The sequence below is a fragment of the Phyllobates terribilis genome, unplaced genomic scaffold, assembly GCF_046119375.1.
Source record: "Phyllobates terribilis strain yellow unplaced genomic scaffold, ASM4611937v1 Scaffold_8__6_contigs__length_399053987, whole genome shotgun sequence".
Lineage (NCBI taxonomy): Eukaryota > Metazoa > Chordata > Amphibia > Anura > Dendrobatidae > Phyllobates > Phyllobates terribilis.
The window spans coordinates 189616237-189638855 of NW_027362768.1; the positions used below are offsets into that span (position 1 = coordinate 189616237).

The following is a 22619-nucleotide window of genomic DNA, read 5'->3' on the forward strand; positions in this document are numbered from 1 at the left end:
TGAAACAGAAAGGCTCAGGAACGAGAAGGAAGAGAGAACCCTAAGGACCCAGGAGACTGCGGGTGACGGGTTGGCAGAACAGGGTACAGGATCCCAAATTGGTGGAAGCAAATCATCTTCAGCCAAGAACCGGAGGTCGTGGCCAGCCCTTGGTGCGACCCCTTGCTACACCTTGCTAGGAAGGCATACCATATAGGGTCAGGGACATGGGCACGTAGCCCTCCCAAGAGAAGGCCCGCTGGAGCTGGACATAAGCTTGGTCACTGGTGGGGCACGAGCCGGAGGAAGGACGGAAAGGAGCTTTGAGACATACTCCAGAAAGACCTGGGAGTTGACCGAGTCCCCTGCCTGGTGGACGCAGCATGGCTCGGGTGGTCACTGCTTCGCGAGAGTGACCTGGAGAATACAAACTGTGAGTAAAGGACATTGGATTGCAACACGTTGTCTGTGACTTCTTGCTCCTCCGGCACTATTAGTATTGGGACTATCTGCACCATCACCCCCACCATCCACACTAACTGCCCTGGGGCTGCACTCTTCCCGTGGGGAGTCACACTACCTAAGCTGCTTACACCATCAGCCCCAGCGGTCTGCCTTGCAGTGGCGGTCCGCACTGACCACAATCCACGGGTGGCGTAGTCGGACCATATCATACTAATAAGACTGCCACTGATTTGACCACCCTGGGCACGGACCGGGTCAACGCCACGGAGACTACAACCCCCAGCGATCTGGCTCCGGGTATTCCCCCGCACACACGTGCACGCACGACACAGGCCCAGGGGGCGCGTCATTTGGTTTACACGAGTTCTGATAAGAGATGAATGTGTAAGAGTTTGATTTGCAACATTTGCTCGAATGTGGCTGGTAAATTGCTTGTAAAAGCTGTTACTTCTTCTCTGAGTTTTCTCCAAAGTCCAGAGCATAAAAAAAATGGAAGGGTCAAAAAATAAAACTATACACGCACCTCGCCCCTCACTTGTCCTGGGGCCACAGTTCCCCGCCCGGTCCTCCACTGCTCGCTTCCTCCTTCCGTCTCCAGTCTTCTCTTATGTCTTCAGTCTTCTTTAGTCTTTGGTTCCTCCAGAGCTCACAAGGCCTTATGTGATGTGATGTTGTGGCGCCTCTGCGGGTCCAGTCGCCACAGAGGTACTGCATCTCAGCCAGAGGTGTGGTACCCCACTCTCGGGTAAGGAAGGAGCACTACCTGGGACCCATACACCCACATCCAACACCACAGCACTCCAGTAGGGAAGGGCGAGATTGCTCCTGGGGGGAGAGCACAGTCCCTGTCCCTGTCTGGAGGGGCGAACTAGGTAGAGGAGGTGGGTGGAGGAAGTAGTTTAGGGGAGCACTGAAGGAAGGACTGAAGGTAGAGGGGACCACGTAGAGTGACAGTTAGTGACGTGGGTCACATGACAGATAGTATAAAAGGAAAGGTAGAAAGATCTAGAAAGGGAGTTAGTCAGTCAGAGCAGTTGGTGACAGGAGTCTGTCACAGGGAGTGAAGAGAGAAGACCGGAGCAGTGAGAGGGGCTCCAGAGACAGAGAAGGGATCTTAGGGGCACGGGAAGTGCGGAGTCCACCCGAGCACCCGAGTTCACGCCGACCGTGAAGGGATCAGGCCGCAGTAGGGGGATCGGCTCCAGAGACAGAGAAAGACTGCAAGACTCAGCTTGGAAACCGGAGGCTGCGGTAACTCTAAGTGCCGTAGCCAAAACCACACACATTCGCTGAAAAGGTGGCCATACAGGACCAAGGGGACAGAGAGGACATCGCCTGACAAGGCCTGGGGCCACTGGCTCGGGGCACTGTGTGTGAGGCGCAGGGCAGGAGGGCGAGAGCCAGCGCAGAGAGACAACCCGGGAAGATACACAAGAAGGGGGTCCCGATCAAGTGCACCCAAGTTATCTGAGAGTTGCTGGATCACTTCCCCGGAGGTCACAGGGCTCGTTGGGCTGTTATAACCTGGCTAGCCATTGTAATCTGGAACACCATAAAAACTGTGAGTAAACACTTGAAGACTGCACCCCGCTGTGCCCTAGACTTAATTGCTTAATTATCCCCAAAAAGTTATTCCTTTTTTTTTAAAAAAATTTATTGATCACCCTGGGCCACCCATGGACCGGGTCACTGCCGCCGTGACTACCCCAAAAAGAATCGACCGGCCCGACTACCGAGTACCCCACGGCCCCAGGGGGCGCGTCATCGTGTATTGCCCTAAAATGCCATAATGCCACTTGAGTCTGAGAAAGGGGCGCTGAAGAATCAGGACGGTAGAGAAGACCGGAGCTGGAGAGGGAAAGCAAACGACCCGAAGACCGAGCCGACAAACGTGACACCAGAACAGGTGAGGGGTGACGTGATTATGATGTTATTTCTTTTTTTTTTAACGCCTTTTTTTGGCCCCAAAGAAAACCAAGCAAAAAGGCTGCAATTTTGCTTGATTCTACTTTAAATTGAATCACAAAAAAATATGGTTTGGGGGGAATCCATTTTTTGTGTGAAATTGTGACCGGTTTTGCTGATTTCCAGCCCTTGTTTTCTCAGCACATCACGCCACCTTCTCAATGTCCCTTTATTCCGATATGTCGCCTGTCATTATGTGTCAGTGATTGTCTTTAGTCTACAGAAACATGTTCCTGTGGCAAAGAATGGAATCTTGTGCCTCGTATTTTATCACCTTGCTCTCTCTGTAGTCATGAAAGGAAACACGATCAGGACCTGTGCCGGCGATGGCGTCTCCAAGGAATAACAATGGTCTCTTCATGAGCATCTGAACATATACATATTGCACCGAGCACAATGAATGAACCTCGCCTTTTCTATTCCTCGCCTTCCATTCATCTTCTCTCCAGGTTTCTCTGCCCTACGATGACCCCATTCTTACAAATAAGACTTTCTTGTGCTGCAGATGAAAGCTCCTTGCCCGGAATCTCAAGGATGGACCTCTGCACTCGCCATAGAGTCATCCATCTCAAAGGCGTTCCTCTCCCCGTCTTACGCTGATGTAAAGATCATACCCCGATTTACAAGACCGATTCTCATTAACATATTTCAGTCTCTCAGGACGAAGCATTTTTTTTTTTTCCCGCCAATCATTCACATTCCGCTGATAACATCTGTCTCGGAGCAGTCACAAATCCTTCTTTATGGAGAACTGTCTCGCTTATGTGTCAATGTTTTCTTGCGGCAAAGGTTCATATATTCACAGCGGCATATTCTCACCCTCATTAACCAGCATGTGTCCCCCCCCGCTTCTCATAATGACCCCATATGGTGCACCACAACTGTTTCCCAAGGGGCTCAATCAGCTTCGCTGTTCCACAAATGAGTTAAGTTCCAAAGATGGCCGCTATCTTCCCCGGGTGATTTATGACTTGATATTTAAAGGGATTGTCCCCTTTAGATGGATTATTCATAGAAAATAAACCCTTTAAGGTCTGGTTCTTAAAACGATCCCTCAAAAATAAGTTAACCGCAGCATGTCCTGCTGCTGCTGAGACCCCCTAGTGATTAGCTGCAAATCTGTGGTCAATCTCTCTGCAGCGCCTCCACAGGAGAAATGAAGAATGACACAACAGCTACAGAAAACAGCAGGCTGTCCATATAATACCTGGACGTGGCGGGTCCTCCAGAGGGAGACACACACTATACCGCTGACCTGTGCTGCGGCACCACGATGAGGGTCCTGCATGGGGGTCCTGAGCGATTCATATAGAATTCCTTTACAAGGTATTTAATGAAACAAACCTTCTGTGATTAAGGATAGATACAATTGTTAGAAGACACCCATAATTGTGCTGGCGTGTAATGTACTGGTGTATAATCATCAACTCTAGAAAATTTTGTTGTCGGAGCGTTTGCCATGTTCCTCGATGCGTCGTGCCATTTCCCATGAATCAGGAGGTGGTTTTTGCTTTAAAAACTTTTTTTTTAAAACTTGGACATATTTTATTACATAAAAAGCTACAATCACAAGCAAAGTACGGTTAAATAGGAAAAAAGGCAAAAAATCTGCTTCATGAGGAACACCCACTGAGCCCCGAACTTGCAGCTGATGTCAATGAGACGTCAACTATTCTTATAACTATTGTTCAATGCAGAAGCCAGCATTTTTAATAACTCAGGATAGGTGGAGGTCTGGGGCACATATTGTATTGAGGTCCAGAATCTTCAAGTTAAAGAAATGTCTAATCAGAAAAAAAAAAATGATATTCTACATATTATTTTTATTTTGCCATTTTTTGTTTTTTTTCCATATTACAATCTGTGTTAAAAGCAACCTTGCAATTTTCACACCGGCCACTGGGGCTGTTTTAGACTATAACTTCCTGTTGTTTCAGGAAATTCACATGTACATTAGCAGCAATAGACTGACGTAGAGCCTAGCTTTGCATTGAAGCATCCAATGAGCATGTGCAAAGGTCATTGTGAAGGAAGGGGGAGGAGGAGAGCTGTGAGATCACCTATTGTGAATGGTGGATCCTGGGTTATCTACGGTATATAGAGGTGTTATCAGTCATTGTACAGGAGGAGGAGGTGAGCTGTGACATCACCTATTGTGAATGGTGGATCCTGTGTTATCTATTGTATATAGAGGTGTTATCAGTCATTATACAGGAGGAGGAGGAGGTGAGCTGTGATATCACCTATTATGAATGGTGGATCTTGTGTTATCTACTGTATAAATAGGTGTTATCAGTCATACAGGAGGAGGAGGTGAGCTGTGACATGACATATTGTGAATGGTGGATCCTGTGTTATCTACTGTATATAGAGGTGTTATCAGTCATTGTACAGGAGGAGGAGGTGAGCTGTGACATCACCTATTGTGAATGGTTGATCCTGTGTTATCAGCTGTATATAGAGGTGTTATCAGTCATTGAACAGGAGGAGGAGGTGAGCTGTGACATGACATATTGTGAATGGTGGATCCTGTGTTATCTACTGTATATAGAGGTGTTATCAGTCATTGTACAGGAGGAGGAGGTGAGCTGTGACATCACCTATTGTGAATGGTTGATCCTGTGTTATCAGCTGTATATAGAGGTGTTATCAGTCATTGAACAGGAGGAGGAGGTGAGCTGTGACATCACTTATTGTGAATGGTGGATCCTGTGTTATCTACTGTATATAGAGGTGTTATCAGTCATTGTACAGGAGGAGGAGGTGAGCTGTGACATCACCTATTGTGAATGGTTGATCCTGTGTTATCAGCTGTATATAGAGGTGTTATCAGTCATTGTACAGGAGGAGGAGGTGAGCTGTGACATCACCTATTGTGAATGATGGATCCTGTGTTATCTACTGTACATAGAGGTGTTATCAGTCATTGTACAGGAGGAGGTGAGCTGCGACATCACCTATTGTGAATGGTGGATCCTGTGTTATCTATTGTATATAGAGGTGTTATCAGTCATTGTACAGGAGGAGGAGGTGAGCTGTGACATCACCTATTATGATCTTATGTTATCAGCTGTGTATATCGGTGTTATCTGTTTTTAAAATCCTGCCTCTGATGATAATGTCTTGCTGAAAACTCTTCCTGAAAGGATAGGAGTTCTTAGTATAAAATGTCCCTGGTCGCCATTGTGAACATTGCAAGATTTCTATTTTATTTTTATTAATACAGATTGTGATATTAAAAAAAAAAATTGCCATTTTTTTTCATGAAAAGTACATATAACACGAAAGCCTTATTTAGACAATAAGTTATTTTCTGGTGATACATTTCCCTTAAATATCTAGCCTGCCATTTAAAATAATTAATTACGTTTTCCCTTTACTCCAGCCTGTAATTATTAGCTCTGCCTGTTCCCTCCCAAAAATAAAAACTTAAAAAAAAAAAAGAAAACAACAGTTAAATGTATCAATGTCCTTCTGAACTCACCTCTTGCAATATGTAGGTGTTCTGGGTCTTCCTGATGGTAAGCTGCAGAATGTTCACAATACCCCTCATAATATTAACGGTGGTCTCCGATAATCCGTCCGGTAGGAGCAGATCGCCCACCTGACCGCGGTTGTACTCAAACTTAATTGGTTTCGCCAGCTGTTTTTCCAATAATCTACTGAGTTTACTGGAACTCGTGAACTTATCTGTCGGCCAGATTCCGTTATATTCCTGGATTTCAATTTTATGAATCTAAAATAAATAAATAAAAGTGTAAAATAAAAATAAAAAAAAAAAGCGCATTTAAAAACAAAAATTTTTTTTTAAATTATTTAGATCCGATGTTATGCAAAAAAAGAAAAAAAAATTGCTTGAAATCCGACATTGGGTTAAAGTGAATTCCCAATGTAGGAATTATTTTCTCGAAGTCTGGAAGTATTTTCCATCTAGTAAATGTTGATAGACAGCGCCATATATCAAGCCGTACCCCTGGGCACTAGGAAAACCTGCTCTGCTCAATAACTAGAGAGCGCATGTTGCATAGGCAGAGAACAGCCGTGCGCTGGGACTTTTACTAATAAAACTGCCTGCCAGGTAACATGAAGTCATTCAACCTTAATACTTTACACATTTTTATTCTGCGAAGTTCCTGGCAGAACAGAACATTGCCTTTGTATTTCTATTATGTGCTTTCAATTCTTACTAATGCTATGCACAAGTTTACCAGAGGGACAAGGAATAGAAAAAGTGGTAAGTTATTTTTGCCAAAACCAGCGCCACACCTGTCCACTGGTTGTGTGTGGTATTGCAGCTCGGCCTCATTAAAGGGGCTCTCCAAGACATTGATATTGCCGACCTATTATTAGGATTTGTCATCAATATCAGATCAGTGGGGGTCCATCATCAGGGTCCCATCTATCAGTTGTTTGCAGCCCCTGCTGCTGCTAAATGTAAGCAATGTACAAAGTTAGAGCAGGACAGCTCCGTGTATTGTGTAGTGGCCATTCTTGGTACTTCAGCTCAGCTTCTACAGATCTGAATATGATCTGAGCTGCAGTACCCCAGAATGGCCACTACACGGTGTATGGAGCTCTTCTGTTCCAGCTCTGTACACTGTGTACTATTGGCTGCAGTGGGAGCAGCAAATAAGTGATCATGGGTGGTCGGATTTTGTACCCCTACTGATCTAAGTTTGATCACCTATCTTAAGGATAGGTCATCAATGTACTGACGAAGTCCTGAGGACCACTTTACTTTCAATGGAGCTGAGCTACAATAACAGGCACATCCTGTGGACAGGTGTGGTGCTGTTTTTAGACGGAAGCAGCTATGCTTTTACTAATTTTGTACAAAATCTTACAAAACAGACATATATGTTTTTCAGACTAATTAAGAGTGAATAATGTTAACTATACCTTTATAACGGTCAGAGATTTATTTTTCTGATAAAAAGTAGCAAATCCTTTCTAAAGCAATAAAGTTAAATGATAAAATTCTGTATTCTTGCATCCACCACTAGGGGGAGCTTTGGAGCCTACTGCATACAGTGTACAGATAGGACTGGAATAAAACAACTTTCAGTAAATTCCTAAACTCCCCCTAGTGGTGACTGCCTCTAGAATTATATATGGGGGGGAAATGTACCAAGTCTGATGATTTATATGTCAGCATTTATCTGTAGCGCGCTGGAGGACAGTGAGGAAAATTTATACAAATGTGTTGTTCTTCCACCAACCTTTGACAAGTTCGCCCGCTATGAGTATATTTTGTATAGGACACGGGTAGTTGCTCCAGAGCAACCCTTAAAGATCAAGCTGCACCTAAAGGCTATGTTCACAAAATCCGTTTTTTTTTTATGCTGTGCAATTTAAAAAAAATGAAATTTACCTATTTTACTTAATGGATGCAGAAAATCTGCAACATGAAAAGCTCATTGTGGAATCGTAACCTAAAAATACCAAATATGCAGCATTGAAGGAAAGGAAAATGTGTGGAAACGCACACATGCACATACATATATGCATACATTCAAACATACATATATACACACACATATACAGAATGCACACTTACATACACTGCTGCTCACCATTATTGGCATCCCTTCATTTTTTTTCATAGACTGTACAATATCTTCAGAAATAAATGGAAATGTACCAAAGTTATATCCTCAGGATTTTTTAATTAGTGGCCCAAAGTAATACAACAATAAAACATTGGTTTTCAACTTCCATGTTTCAATTTCAAAGAAGAAACAGAATAAACAGCATGTGCAGCAATAAAAGCCCCCCTAATTAACACTTGGTTGCCCCCCTAATTAATACTTGGTTGCCCACCCTTTGGCATTGCTGACAGCCTCCACACGTTTCTTGTAGCCATCTATAAGCTTCTTGCACTACTCAGCTGGAGTTTTCCTCCCTCTCTTCCTTCGCAGTTTGTTCGAGCTCTTGATTGTTTGCAGGTTCTTTTTCCCAATGGCTGACTTCCGCTCACCCCAAAGATTTTCACTGGGATTGAGGTCAGACTCATTGCTGGCCATTTTAAAACAGTCCATTTTTTATTTTTCAACCATTCCTGTGTACTTTTGGATGTGTGCTTTGGGTCATTGTCTTGCTGGAGGACCCATGACCTTCGACTCAAGCCAAGTTTTCTTACACTGTGTAGGGCATTTCGCTCTAAAATCTCTTCATAATTCTCAGATTTTATGATTCCTGTGATACGGTCAAGGCCTCCAGAACTAGACGCAGGAAAGCAACCACACAGCATTATGGATCCTCCACCATGCTGAACTGTTGGTAAGGTGTTATTTTTCTTGTGAGCTTCATTGCGCTATCTGTAAACAAACTGTTGCTTTGCATTGCCAAAAAGCTCTATCTTTGTTTCATCTGTCCATAGAACATTTTCCCAGAAGGACTGTGGTTTGTCAAGGTACTCTTTGGCAAAGATCGGTCGTTCATTTTTATGTCTTTTCTTCAGCAATGGTTTCTTCCTTGGCCTTTACCCATAAAGCTCTGGTACTTGTTGAAACCATGACCCCAGACTGTTCCATGTTGACCTTCAGCTCTTTGGATGTTTGACGTGGTGTGTTTTTCCACCATTCGCACCAACCTTTGAAGACATCTTTTGTCAATCTTCCTCTTTCCCCCATGTCCAGAGAGGTCCTTGACAGGTCCATACTTAGCAAACTTATTAACATTGCGCACTGTTGAAACTGGGATACCAAGGTCTTTAGAGATGGCCTTATACCCTTTGGAAGTCTTGTGCCTGCTAATAATAGCAGTTCTGATGTCCTCAGACAGCTCCTTTGTCTTCACCATTGTGACAAAGGAACAGGGCCTACCATGTGGCTTTTTAAAACATTGAAGTCATCATTCATTGGCTAATTCATGTCACATGGGCACCGACAATCACAGGAGAATCTCTTTTGTGATTTACCACAGGCGAGTCAAAATGTCTTTCCATACTAAATTAATGTAAAGGTGCTGTATCACATAAATACACATAAACACGGATATATAGATTATGCACACACAAACACATAGGTATATATACACACATATACATAGAGTATACACACATACATGAGCACACACATAAACACATAGATACATATATACACATATACATAGATTACACACACATACATGCACACACACATAAACACAGATACATAAAGTAAATGTAGCACCCTGAGGATTCGGCTGCTACAGGGGTATTGCACCTCAACCCAGAGGTGTGATATTCCACTCCCGGGTAAGGATGGAGTGTGGAACTGAGCTCGGTAGGCTGCATGCACTACACACATCCCATTTCCGAGGAGCAGACCGACGGTACTCCCACTTAGAAATGTGCAGGTACGACCGAGTCTGTTCCTGGCTGGAGTGGGAGGGGGGTGGTACATCCCAAGTAGTGTAGGGGCAGATAGGGGGAGCAGCCTGGGTAAAGATAGGAGCTCATTGGGTGCTGGTCACCTGAGCTCACACATAGAGGGTGTATATAAGGTGGGCACCAACTAAGAACAGGGTCAGTTGCAGAGAGAAAGTCAGCGAGCGGAGGAGAAGAGAGACCCAGAGTGAGAGAGGAGAAAGAGAGACCCAGAGGGGGAAACAGAAGAAAAGGACTCCAAGAACCCAACTTAAATCCCCGGGTGAAGAGTCGGCACAGGGTACCGGAACCCAAGCTGGTGGGGGCAAAAACACTCCCCAGCCAGAGACCGGAGACCGTGGGCAGCGTTTGTCACGGTCACCCACCACATCCACCACGAAGGCATACCACGAGGAGGGTCAGGGAGCCCAAGGCCAAGGGTCTCCCAACAGAAGGCCCGAGGGAGCTGGACCTGGGTGGATCAATAGTGGGGACGGCCAGAGAAAGGACAGAAGGAGAGCTCAGGGTCACGCTCCGGACTTATTTGGGGGTTGGCTGGATCCAGAACCTGGTGGACGCAGCACGGCTCGGGAGGTCACTCGAAGCTGGAGTGACCAGAACATCAGCAGTGAGTAAACATCCTAAACTGCACCACCCGACTCTGTCTCTGATTGCCGTCTACACTGCTTCACCACAACTCCCATCCTCTGCACCTGATCCCCCTGAGGCTATACCCCACCCGTTGGGGGTTATACCATCAATAGCTGCACCTACACCATCAGCCTCAGCGGACCCTGCTGCAGCGGCGGCCATAGTGACCGCAATACAACGGGTGGCGTAGTCGACATTAAGAACTTAGTAACATCTGTAGGACTGCCACATACAACTGAGTTTGACACCCTGGGCACGGACCGGGTCACAGCCACTCGGAAGACTACAACCCCCATCTGATCCGGCTCCGGATATTCCCCCTAAAGAATATGGCCCAGGGGGCGCGTCATAAACATACATATACATGTGCACAGACATATATACGCACATATATAAATATACACGCACACTTTTTGCTCTATGTGCATAAGTTCAGATTTCAGCATTGCAATTACGGTTTAAAGCCGTGACAGCGGATGATTGAATAATAAATGATGAAATTATAGTCTGCTGTTCAGTTTCTCAGCGATTGCATTGATCCAATAAAGGTTTGTTGTTCAGTTCAAATTATTTTCCTTTGTGTTGCCGAGCAGAAAGCAGAACAAATCCTTTAAGTCCATGACTGGTTGATAACTATCTGGCATATGTTTGAAATTGCATCAAGAGCACTTCCTAAAATAATAGATGTAATTGCATCCTGCTCAGGCAAGCAAAGCAGAAAATTAAAGTTTTCTCTTCTCGCATAGTTGAACAAAATGAGAAACTTGTGTTTTTCTTTTTTCTTTACCTTAAGGAATCGGAGTCTGGGGGTCGCCCCGCTGATCTCCGCTCTGCAGTTTAACTTCACTCCTGACTTTACAAAGCCTTGTTCTTGGAGACCACTCAAGACCAGACCCTCGTAGTCATAAATATACGTCTTAGTGCTGGCGAACTCCAACTCTGAAAAAGAAGAAAAATGATAGTTTTCTTGGGATCCATCACCAGTCAATTTTTCTAGCTAAGATCTCTGCAAAATCTCACCTGACGCCCCCCTTTATTATACGGTTATTGTGTCACATTTAAAGGGGATTTTATGCTTTATTCGATTAAAGCTCATTCGTTGCTTGATAAAGTGTTCTGAAACTTTTTTTTTTGTTGCATCTCTATTCCTCACCTCTATTAAGATGTCCGCTTAATCTGAGTGAATTGGACATTTTTTCGTTACGTTCACAGATAGAAAACCTGGACAGACCTAATTTTTCTCACAATTTGCTACAATTGTATCTAAACTTGAATTCTAGCCTGATACATTCCATCCGGAAACTGGCAAAATGACAACCTGAGATCAGTACAATTAAAGTGACACCAAACTTAGAGAGATTTTTTTTTATTATTTACATTTTAGTGGTTCAAAAAAATTCACTACTTTGAAAAAAGTTTGATTAGTGTCACCTTTTTCCACAACCCATACATTTTCTACTTTTCCTTGCTGAGCTAAAGCTTTTATTGCTACCAATTTCATGTGGGATGTTTTCTTTTTATTACACATTTTTTTTGGGGGGGGGGCATTTTTGACCAAAAAACAACAATTCAGATTTTTTTTATTTTTTTTTTAACATTACTGCATTTGCCAAAAAGGTTAAATAATTTCACATTTTGATAAATTGGGCTCTTTTTTTTTTTTTTTTTTATATCTTTTCATTATTGTTTAAAGGGGTATTCCCATCGCCAAGATCCTATCCCAATATGTAGTAGGTGTAATAATAATAATATTAGCAAATATCTCCGATTAGAAACGTAGTATAGTTTTTCTGATTAGCTATGTTTCTTTCCTCGTGTGCAGGCATTGCAGGAACTTAGGTATCCATGCTTACGCCCACTAGCAATTAGCTATCACTATATCAGTGGACATAACCATGGATACCCAAGGTCCTGCAATGCCTACACATGAGGAAAGAGACAAAGTGAATCAGAAGAACTATACTACATTTCTAATTGGAGGTATTTGCTAATATTGCTATGATTACACCTACTACATATTGGGATAGGATTTTGGAGATGGGAATATCCCTTTAAAACTTTTTTTTTTTTTTTTAAAGGAGACTTGAACGTGTGATAGTTTGCCTTCGTTATTGCAGTATATGGACATTCTCCTATGAGGTCCAGCCGTGGACTAGATACCATACGAGCAGATGGGCACCTTTAGTAGGTCACTTAACTGCCTCTGTCAGTGATTGTCAGCAGCTTTTAAAGGGTAAAATGGCCGTGTTCAGCGCTAGCTCTGGTGTCAGCTGTGTTACACAGCTCCTTAATGCGCTCCATACTGTTGCCCCCGGCATGCGCCCTACATGTACAGACAGTGGATGTCCCGAAGGGTTTAAAAAGTGACGAGAAAGTCGTGCTGGGTTTAGGGGCAGCGAACATTCTGGGACATGTAGTGCACCACTGACGCGTGCTTTTTTTCAGACGCCTTCCTGATGTTGTGGGACAGTTATAAAGTACACATGGCGTAAAGCATTGATGTCCCATGTGGCTTTTCTTTTTTTTGTAGAGTTTTTCATACCTACTGGTGTTCAAGGCTGAAAATTCTCTTTTTTTTTCTCTCCAGATTTCCAGATGCAATTTCCTATAAATATCTCCGATCAATGAAGCTTTATGGAGGAATTTCTGGTCATCAAGATAAATAAGCAAATTGTCTCTTCAGAGAAGAAGAGGACTTGAACTCTAGCGCCACCTATAGGAAGTAGCAGTCCTAAAAGTCAATATCGACTCTCTAACGAGCCTTGTCACATGACTTAGGATCTCAATTTGCAGACGTCGTGTTTCGGGGTATTGCCGCTCATCAGTGCAAAGCAGGAGATCTGATTTTGCTAGGTGAGAGGCTTAAGACTGGGGTTTAAAGAGTTTAGAATCGCTGCTTCCAATAGGTGGCGCTAGAGTTCTAATCCTCTTTCTCTCTGATTTGATTTCCCAGAGGAGCATTGCATGACTTGTAAGTCTCCTCACTCTGACATGCCAGGCTTGGCTTATCCCTTTCCACAAGGAAAAACATTACCCCTTATACCCTGGTCGCCAAGAGAGAAAGTCCAGAAGTATCATAGACCATAGACACTCCAGGGTTGGAGAATTTTCATTAATTTGGCTTAAGTGACATAAAGTAAAGAAAGCAAATCCATCAAAGAAATAAATAAAATAAAACATAATATGAAAATAATTAAAATAATCTAAAAAATAAACATAAATAATATTAATAATAATGATAGCAAGATATATATATAAAAAGCAACATAAATTAATGATAATAATATTTTTTAAATATAATATAAAAATATATGAAAAAAAAAAGTATTTAACATGAATAACATCTGAAAAAACAATAATGCTTAGTAATAATAAAAGAATGAACAAATGAGAAATAATATATAGAAAACATAATGTATTATATTTTATGATTATTAATAATGACTACGAGATCCTGACTGTCACACTTTGTCCAGTATCCAGGCTGAAGGGAGGCCGGATATCCTCAGACATCGCTCGGGTTGGATTTTGTACTGTATCATAGGCCTGATTAGTCTGAAGGATGAGGACCGGCGTGAACCCTGTGACCTCTATCAATAGTCTATATCTATATATATTTATTATTTATTTAAGGATTATGGAGGCCACTGTGCTCTTATGAACCTTGAGTAATGCAGATATTCTTTTGTAACCTTGGCCAGATCTGTGCCTTGCCACAATTCTGTCTCTGAGCTCCTTGGGCAGTTCCTTTGAGCTCATGATTCTCATTTGGTCTGACATACACTGTGAGCTGTGAGGTCTTATATAGACAGGTGTGTGCCTTTCCAAATCAAGTCCTATCAGTTTAATTAAACACAGCTGGACTCCAATGAAGGAGCAGAACCATCTCAAGGAGGATCACAAGGAAATGGACAGCATGTGACTTATATATGAGTGTCTGAGCAAAGGGTCTGAATACTTATGACTGTGATATTTCAGTTTTTCTTTTTTAATAAATTTTCAAAAATTTCCACATTTCTGTTTTTTTTCAGTCAAGATGGGGTGCAGAATGGACTTTAATGAGAAAAAAAAGAACTTTTTAAAATTTACCAAATGGCTGCAATGAAACAAAGAGTGAAAAATTTAAAGGGGTCTGAATACTTTCCGTACCCACTGTATATCTATATCTATTTATCAATAGTTTATTATATCTATATCTAGCTATCAATAGTCTATATCTATATCTATCAATAGTTTATCTCTAATAAGAGATTCTAGAATGAACTCGATATTACGGTGTTACATGTTGTCACCTTATAGGGCATCTCTCAGCCTAATTTTACCCCCCCCCCGCCTCCTGATTGACAGCGCTGGCCTGAGCTTTCTCTGCAGACAGTTCCAGGCTGTCAATCACCAGTGGGAGGGGCCGTGCACTGAATACCTAATTAGCATACCTGCGATGTTTCTTATGCTGATATCACCTACAAGTTGCTGTGCTTCATACTGTCAGTTTTGGCCGCCACAGGATCAATGGAGACTTCCCTTTCGATTGGGTCACTCTAAAGCCTCATTCAGATGTCCGTGTGTCCGGTACATGTGGTGACAGTTTTCTCATGTATGGGAGACACTTACACACAGACACATTCAAATAATTGGGTCTGTGCACGTGTCAGCGTGTTTCCACGGACCGTGTGTCCATGGGCAAAACATGGTCGGTGACATGTCCGTTTTTTACCTGCAGCAAAACGTCTCACACATGTGCACACTGATGACACATGGATGACATCCGTGTGACATGTACCAGCCCCTGGGAATCAGCGGTATAGATAGCGCAGTTCCCAAGTGCCAGGTGTTGATGGCAAGTCTCATCATTGTCCCCTGCTGGAGCTGCGATGAGCACTAGCAAGGGACAATGTTGACAGCTGTATTCCTCCACCACTGAATATATCAAGTGTAAAAATAAGAATAAAATAAAAAACATCAATAACCCTCACCTGTCCGCAGTTGCAAGAATCTAGAGTGTCCCATGTTGTCATCCATCTGTGTGACATTTGCTCATCACTGTGAGGCGACCGCACACGTTGAGGAGCAGAGGAGAATGACTCGCTGCAGCAAGAGCGGTGAGTGAGTTCACCGCAGGTCAGGGGTCGCTCTCGCTGCATCGAGTCATTCTCCTCTGCTCCTCAGCGTGTACGGTCATCATAATACTGACCATTTTATATCCATATAAGTGAGTTCTATTTACCGTTTATGAACATCTTAAAATAAAAAATGTCTGATAATCCGACACCTATCAGGATCCATAGGTTCTGGGATTAAATATATTTTATGGTATATGATTTCTAAGTTATCCAGAAAAGTCTCCAAACCGTGGAGTGGTTACAAAACTACAACTCCCAACATGTATACGATAAGTGACAGGACATGCTGGGGGTTGTAATGGGTGACAGGATGAGTGAATCTGGAGCTTACTCTTAATTCTGGTATTATTTACAGTCATGTTGCCAGATGCAGCTATGGTGCCCTCCTGCTTTTACATGACCTTGTAATTCCCTCTTACAGCCAGGTGGTGGCGCTGCAGCAATATAGTTCAATGCAGTTTCACCCTCCAGAAAGTTTACATAACGGCTACAATATAGCAGGATTTACTGACAATCATAATAGACACATGATCAGACTTGTGCTATTTGTATCATATGATTATAAAGACATTACAACCACCTGATGATTCTGCGGTACTCTGCCCAGAGAGTTTTACGCTCATGGTCTGATTCATTATTTTAAAAAGTTGCACAATTTTTATGGAAACGTTCTCCAGTCCCCTCCTCCCTTCCATGCATTCATTTTTTTTGCACAACAGATATTTTTGCACAAATGTTAGAAATGAGTGCAACATTTTAACAGATTTTGTGACTTTTTGCCCTAAAAAGGTGAAAAAAGGTTAAAAATAAAAAAACATTTTTAATTTTGCTCAAAATTCTTAAACCTGCGAGGGTCATTTAGAAGATTATGGCGCTAAAAAAAGGACAATAAATACCACAAAAACTCCAGTGATGAATCCGGACCATTATTGCATTGGCCTTCTTCTGTCCAGTGTTTGCTGCTTTTCATTTCTTCCCTTTTTCTTATTTTAATTTGTACATTTTTAAAATCTATTTTTTTGTATCCTCCTATTTCTTTTTATGTTCGCCATTGTGGGCCCCGGTTTGGGGTTTCCAAATGTTTTTGTTTTGATTTATCAATTGTGACTTTTTAAAAAAGTGACAAAATTTTTGCAAAAATGTACTCCAGCCACCCCTGGCTTGATTTTATGTGTGCTTAAATACACCCCTCCCTCCCACAAATTTTTGCAACATTTTAGCAGAATAGACTTTTTGAACTAAAAAGTCGCAAAAGAAAAAAGGTAAAGACATAAAATTAAGGGCACTTTTGATTTGCACCCTTTTGAGGAATTTGGTGCACAAAATATCAACAAATGTCACAAGACAAAAAAAAGAAAAGTGACTCATTGTCTATATGTGGCCATCTAGTGGTTATGTCTAGTATGTCACCATAAAATAGTACATTTGTATTGTCAGAAAGTTGAGTGGAAAAAGTAGAATATTTACTCAAACCCATCACTTTATTGTATCCATTTTAATTTAACTGAAACTTTTTAACTTTTTTTTTAACTTTTTTTTAAACTTTTTTTAAACTTTTTTTAACTTTTGCTATTGGCAACCTCTGTATAGTTAATGTTTAAGATTTATTAACCCTTCCTTCATTGTTCCCACCTTCATCATTGTTTATGACCAAATTTATACTCTACCACTTACACCTCCACATAATCCCTTTAATCGGAACCCAGTCGGAGCCAGATTATCAAATATTCTGGATAATTACAAAGTATTTATATTATACTAAGTATTTATTTATACAAAGACATTTTTAAGGCTAGAAAATGTTCACGAAAGCGAGACAGCGCCAAAATAAAATGGTTTAGAAAATGTTCTATTTTTTTTTTTTATTTTCTAAAGTTTGAAATCATATTCCAGTTTTCCAGATTATCAGGATTTTTTTCCGAATTGCAAGCTGAAAACACTGTAAAAATATAGAATCAACTTTTGAAACAAAGTAGCGCGACGCTTACCGTAGTGTAGCTGGCGGCTTCCTGTAAAACAAACACAAGGCAATGAATTGTTGCCCATTTTCTTTTGACTATTGATATATTCTAGAACTACATGAGATTACACAGGACAATCCACGGTAAATTGGATTTTCTAGATTTATTCTAGATTATATTAATAAAAGCAAACAATTCTCCACCTACCAGCCGCAGCCAAAGCCACACTCAGGGCCAGTACGATGCCCAACATGGTGCCGAGTGACTGGGGTCAGTCCGGAGCCTCGTCTTTTATATGACCGGTCATCTGGGTCATGTGACTGGTTTTGGACTTTTAAACTGATGAACAAGCAAAATCTTGTACCTGCCGGAATGTGAGCAAATAGCTGAGGAACATCCACTGCTTGGACTGTTACATTTTTTTTCCCCTAGCAAAACTCACATTTACATCAGTTTTGTAATCAAACGTATTCTCAGTGCCCCTGATTGTAAATTTGGTTCATTACTAAAATGTACAAACTTTCTGCTGTTTGCAATAAACCAATGAAACAAGAAGATCACAGAAACTGCTGATCCACAGGCTGCAAAAGTTCCAGGTTTGTTTTCACTGCTCCATAGAACGGAATCCCAGAACTTCTGTGGATATTTCGATGGTTTTCAGCGTATTGGAGGCAACTTGTCTTGTGTTTTTGGGTCAGTAGAGGGGACATCTTGGAGTTCGGACATGGAGACCTTCTGCATTTAGTATACGCCTAAGGCTATGTTCACACATCATTTTTTGTTTTTTTTTTGCTTTGCAAATCTGCAGAAAAACCTGATCTCTCATGGGAGGTTTGCTACAGATTTTTCTTGCAGTTTTGGTGCTTTTTTTTTATGCGTTTTTTTAACCACCCATTAGGCTATGTTGGGTTATTCGGCATCACAAATCTGCAGCAAAACCTAATCTCCGGTAGGAAATCAGCTGCGTCAAAAACGCAGGTTTTGCTGCGTTTTTTGATGCGTTTTTTTGTCCGTTTTTTCAGCGTTTTTCTCACTGACCTTCTGCTCTATTTATTCATGTACATATAGTTCTGTGAAAAAAAAAGAACCCCATTCTATTTTGCCATCAAAAACGTTGGAAAAAACGCTGATGCAAATTTTGGTGCATTTTTTATGCATTTTATCAGCGTTTTTTTGACCATCCATTACTTCCTATGGGTGAAAAAATGCTGAAATCAGTGACATGCTCTATTTTCCAAAAACCCAAACAAGGCACAAAATACGTGACAAAAAAAACCCCATGATGTGTGAACAGAGAAATCTGGTTTCTCATAGACTTAGAAAATTTGCATAAAAATCTGCAGAAAAAACCATGATGTGTGAACAAAGCCTTATTGTGCAAATGGAAAGCTCAACTCCTGCTGCCACCAGATCTCACTGCTGGTCCTCAGCAGTCACTGGAGGGTTTTTGACCACCTGCTTCCTCAGGAATTTGGTGGCATTCGGTGACAGCCTCCTCTTTCTGCCACATACATGTAATGTAGCTGGGGTTATGATGTGATCTCTGCTTCCAGCTGTATCTATCAGTGATCTCTTCTCTCATCTTTGCAAATTATTCAAGCTAAGATTGCTGAGGAATGCTGCTAGAAACTGGTGTCTGGCAATGGTTTATGTCTGCAGCAGGTTATAACAGTCAGAGGGGCAGCAGGTCATAACAGTCGGAGGAGCAGCACGTCATAACAACCAGAGGGGCAGCAGGTTATAACAGCCAGAGGGTCAGCAGGTTATAACAGTCAGAGGGGCAGCAAGTTATAACAGTCAGAGGGCCAGCAGGTTATAACAGCCAGAGAGGCAGCAGGTTATAACAGTCAGAGTGGCAGCAAGTTATAACAGTCAGAGGGGCAGCAGGTTATAACAGTCAGAGGGGTAGCAGGTTATAACAGTCAGAGGGGCAGCAAGTTATAACAGCCAGAGGGGCAGCAGGTTATAACATCCAGAGGGGCAGCAGGTTATAACAGTCAGAGTGGCAGCAAGTTATAACAGTCAGAGGGGCAGCAGGTTATAACAGCCAGAGGGGCAGCAGGTTATAACACCCAGAAGGGCAGCAGGTTATAACAGCCAGAGGGGCAGCAGGTTATAACAGCCAGAGGGGCAGCAGGTTATAACAGCCAGAGGGGCAGCAGGTCATAACAGCCAGAGGGGCAGCAGGTCATAACAGCCAGAGGGGCAGCAGGTTATAACACCCAGACAGCCTCTATTAAGTACTGTTCATGAAGGCACTGAATAATCCTGAGACTGCAGTAGTCAGTAAAAGTGGCATTTTATGCTGTATATGAAGAGACCAATTGTTATATTAGTTGCACTCTGCTATTTACATTGTTCTTGTTTAATTTTTTTTTTTTTTTTTTTTGCAAACAGCAGAAAAATTGTAAACTTTGCTAACAAACCAAATCTACAATGAGGGTTGTATAATTATGATACCAATTGTATTATAACATTATTGCAAAAGCAAACATAAAAATGGGTAAATGCCTCTTTAAGAAATCTTAAAGGGATTGCATAGAATCTAAAAGAAACACCCGTGCCGCATTTATAATACTGGCATGTAGTAATGTAAGCTTCCCGATATCCCTATTCGTAAGGAAATTTGTTCTTCTGTAGCGAAGTCCTGGAAGTAAAATATTTTCTAGTTCTTTTTATATAATGAAGATATTTCAGACTTGGAGTAGAGTTGTGGTTCCAGCACCCTGGGCAGGCGTCTCCCCCACAATCAATCACTGCCCTAAGGCTGAAAACAGATCATTATGGTAATTACTCGCAGATCCATATGTTCTGAGCGCACCGTGACCCGTGAGCACTGGAGTCCCTGAAAGCTTTACACTACAAGCAGCTCTGTATATATGGATTACAGCCTCCTGGTCACGGACGATGCGCATGGACCTCCCTACGGTTCTTCTGTGCTGGACTCAGATCACCATAAAGCCCTCTGGCTCTCCATGTTGGGTTTAGTAGAACGCCTCCCGGTCCGAGGTTCACTCTGTTATAGATTGGACCTTCTGAAACAGTTTTTAATCCCTTCTCCCAAAAGGAGGTAAATATACAGCAGGTGGGCACTGGGGTCCGCATCTGTGGAGGGGGCTCAGGAGCTGAGTCCGCTCTATACCGGGCACTGGGGTCCGCATCTGTGGAGGGGGCTCAGGAGCTAAGTCCGCTCTATACCGGGCACTGGGGTCCGCATCTGTGGAGGGGGCTCAGGAGCTAAGTCCGCTCTATACCGGGCACTGGGGTCCGCATCTGTGGAGGGGGCTCAGGAGCTGAGTCCGCTCTATACTGGGCACTGGGGTCCGCATCTGTGGAGGGGACTCAGGAGCTAAGTCCGCTCTATACCGGGCACTGGGGTCCGCATCTGTGGAGGGGGCTCAGGAGCGGAGTCCGCTCTATACTGGGCACTGGGGTCCACATCTGTGGAGGGGGCTCAGGAGCTAAGTCCGCTCTATACCGGGCACTGGGGTCCGCATCTGTGGAGGGGGCTCAGGAGCGGAGTCCGCTCTATACTGGGCACTGGGGTCCGCATCTGTGGAGGGGGCTCAGGAGCTAAGTCCGCTCTATACCGGGCACTGGGGTCCGCATCTGTGGAGGGGACTCAGGAGCTAAGTCCGCTCTATACTGGGCACTGGAGTCATCTGTGGAGGGGGCTCAGGAGCTGAGTCCACTCTATACCGGGCACTGGGGTCCGCATCTGTGGAGGGGACTCAGGAGCTGTGTCCGCTCTATACTGGGCACTGGGGTCCGCATCTGTGGAGGGGGCTCAGGAGCGGAGTCCGCTCTATATTGGGCACTGGGGTCCGCATCTGTGGAGGGGGCTCAGGAGCTAAGTCCGCTCTATACTGGGCACTGGGGTCCGCATCTGTGGAGGGGGCTCAGGAGCGGAGTCCGCTCTATACTGGGCACTGGGGTCCACATCTGTGGAGGGGGCTCAGGAGCTAAGTCCGCTCTATACCGGGCACTGGGGTCCGCATCTGTGGAGGGGGCTCAGGAGCGGAGTCCGCTCTATACTGGGCACTGGGGTCCGCATCTGTGGAGGGGGCTCAGGAGCTAAGTCCGCTCTATACCGGGCACTGGGGTCCGCATCTGTGGAGGGGACTCAGGAGCTGAGTCCGCTCTATACTGGGCACTGGGGTCCGCATCTGTGGAGGGGGCTCAGGAGCTAAGTCCGCTCTTTACCGGGCACTGGGGTCCGCATCTGTGGAGGGGACTCAGGAGCTGAGTCCGCTCTATACTGGGCACTGGGGTCCGCATCTGTGGAGGGGGCTCAGGAGCTAAGTCCGCTCTATACCGGGCACTGGGGTCCACATCTGTGGAGGGGACTCAGGAGCTAAGTCCGCTCTATACTGGGCACTGGGGTCCGCATCTGTGGAGGGGGCTCAGGAGCTGTGTCCGCTCTATACTGGGCACTGGGGTCCGCATCTGTGGAGGGGGCTCAGGAGCGGAGTCCGCTCTATACTGGGCACTGGAGTCATCTGTGGAGGGGGCTCAGGAGCTAAGTCCGTTCTATACTGGGCACTGGGGTCCGCATCTGTGGAGGGGGCTCAGGAGCGGAGTCCGCTCTATACTGGGCACTGGGGTCCGCATCTGTGGAGGGGGCTCAGGAGCTGTGTCCGCTCTATACTGGGCACTGGGGTCCGCATCTGTGGAGGGGGCTCAGGAGCGGAGTCCGCTCTATACTGGGCACTGGGGTCCGCATCTGTGGAGGGGGCTCAGGAGCTGTGTCCGCTCTACACTGGGCACTGGGGTCCGCATCTGTGGAGGGGACTCAGGAGCTAAGTCCGCTCTATACTGGGCACTGGGGTCCGCATCTGTGGAGGGGGCTCAGGAGCTGTGTCCGCTCTATACTGGGCACTGGGGTCCGCATCTGTGGAGGGGGCTCAGGAGCTAAGTCCGCTCTATACTGGGCACTGGGGTCCGCATCTGTGGAGGGGGCTCAGGAGCTGTGTCCGCTCTATACTGGGCACTGGGGTCCGCATCTGTGGAGGGGGCTCAGGAGCTGTGTCCGCTCTATACTGGGCACTGGGGTCCGCATCTGTGGAGGGGGCTCAGGAGCGGAGTCCGCTCTATACTGGGCACTGGGGTCCGCATCTGTGGAGGGGGCTC

General features: G+C 44.1%; 1 protein-coding gene across 1 annotated transcript in view; it reads right to left on the reverse strand.

Annotated features, from left to right (window-relative positions):
* The window catches only part of LOC141157104 (vitellogenin-1-like), a 164208-nt gene extending 146297 nt beyond the window's left edge, over positions 1-17911 (reverse strand). Inside the window, exons 1-4 of the mRNA XM_073643952.1 lie at positions 17697-17911; positions 17517-17537; positions 11196-11347; positions 5894-6145 (exon numbers count right to left, since the gene is read on the reverse strand). Coding sequence (XP_073500053.1) covers positions 5894-6145; positions 11196-11347; positions 17517-17537; positions 17697-17742 — 471 coding nt within the window. The 5' untranslated portion in view covers positions 17743-17911. The remainder of the gene's footprint in view (positions 1-5893; positions 6146-11195; positions 11348-17516; positions 17538-17696) is intronic.
* Between the last annotated feature and the right edge of the window lie 4708 nt (positions 17912-22619).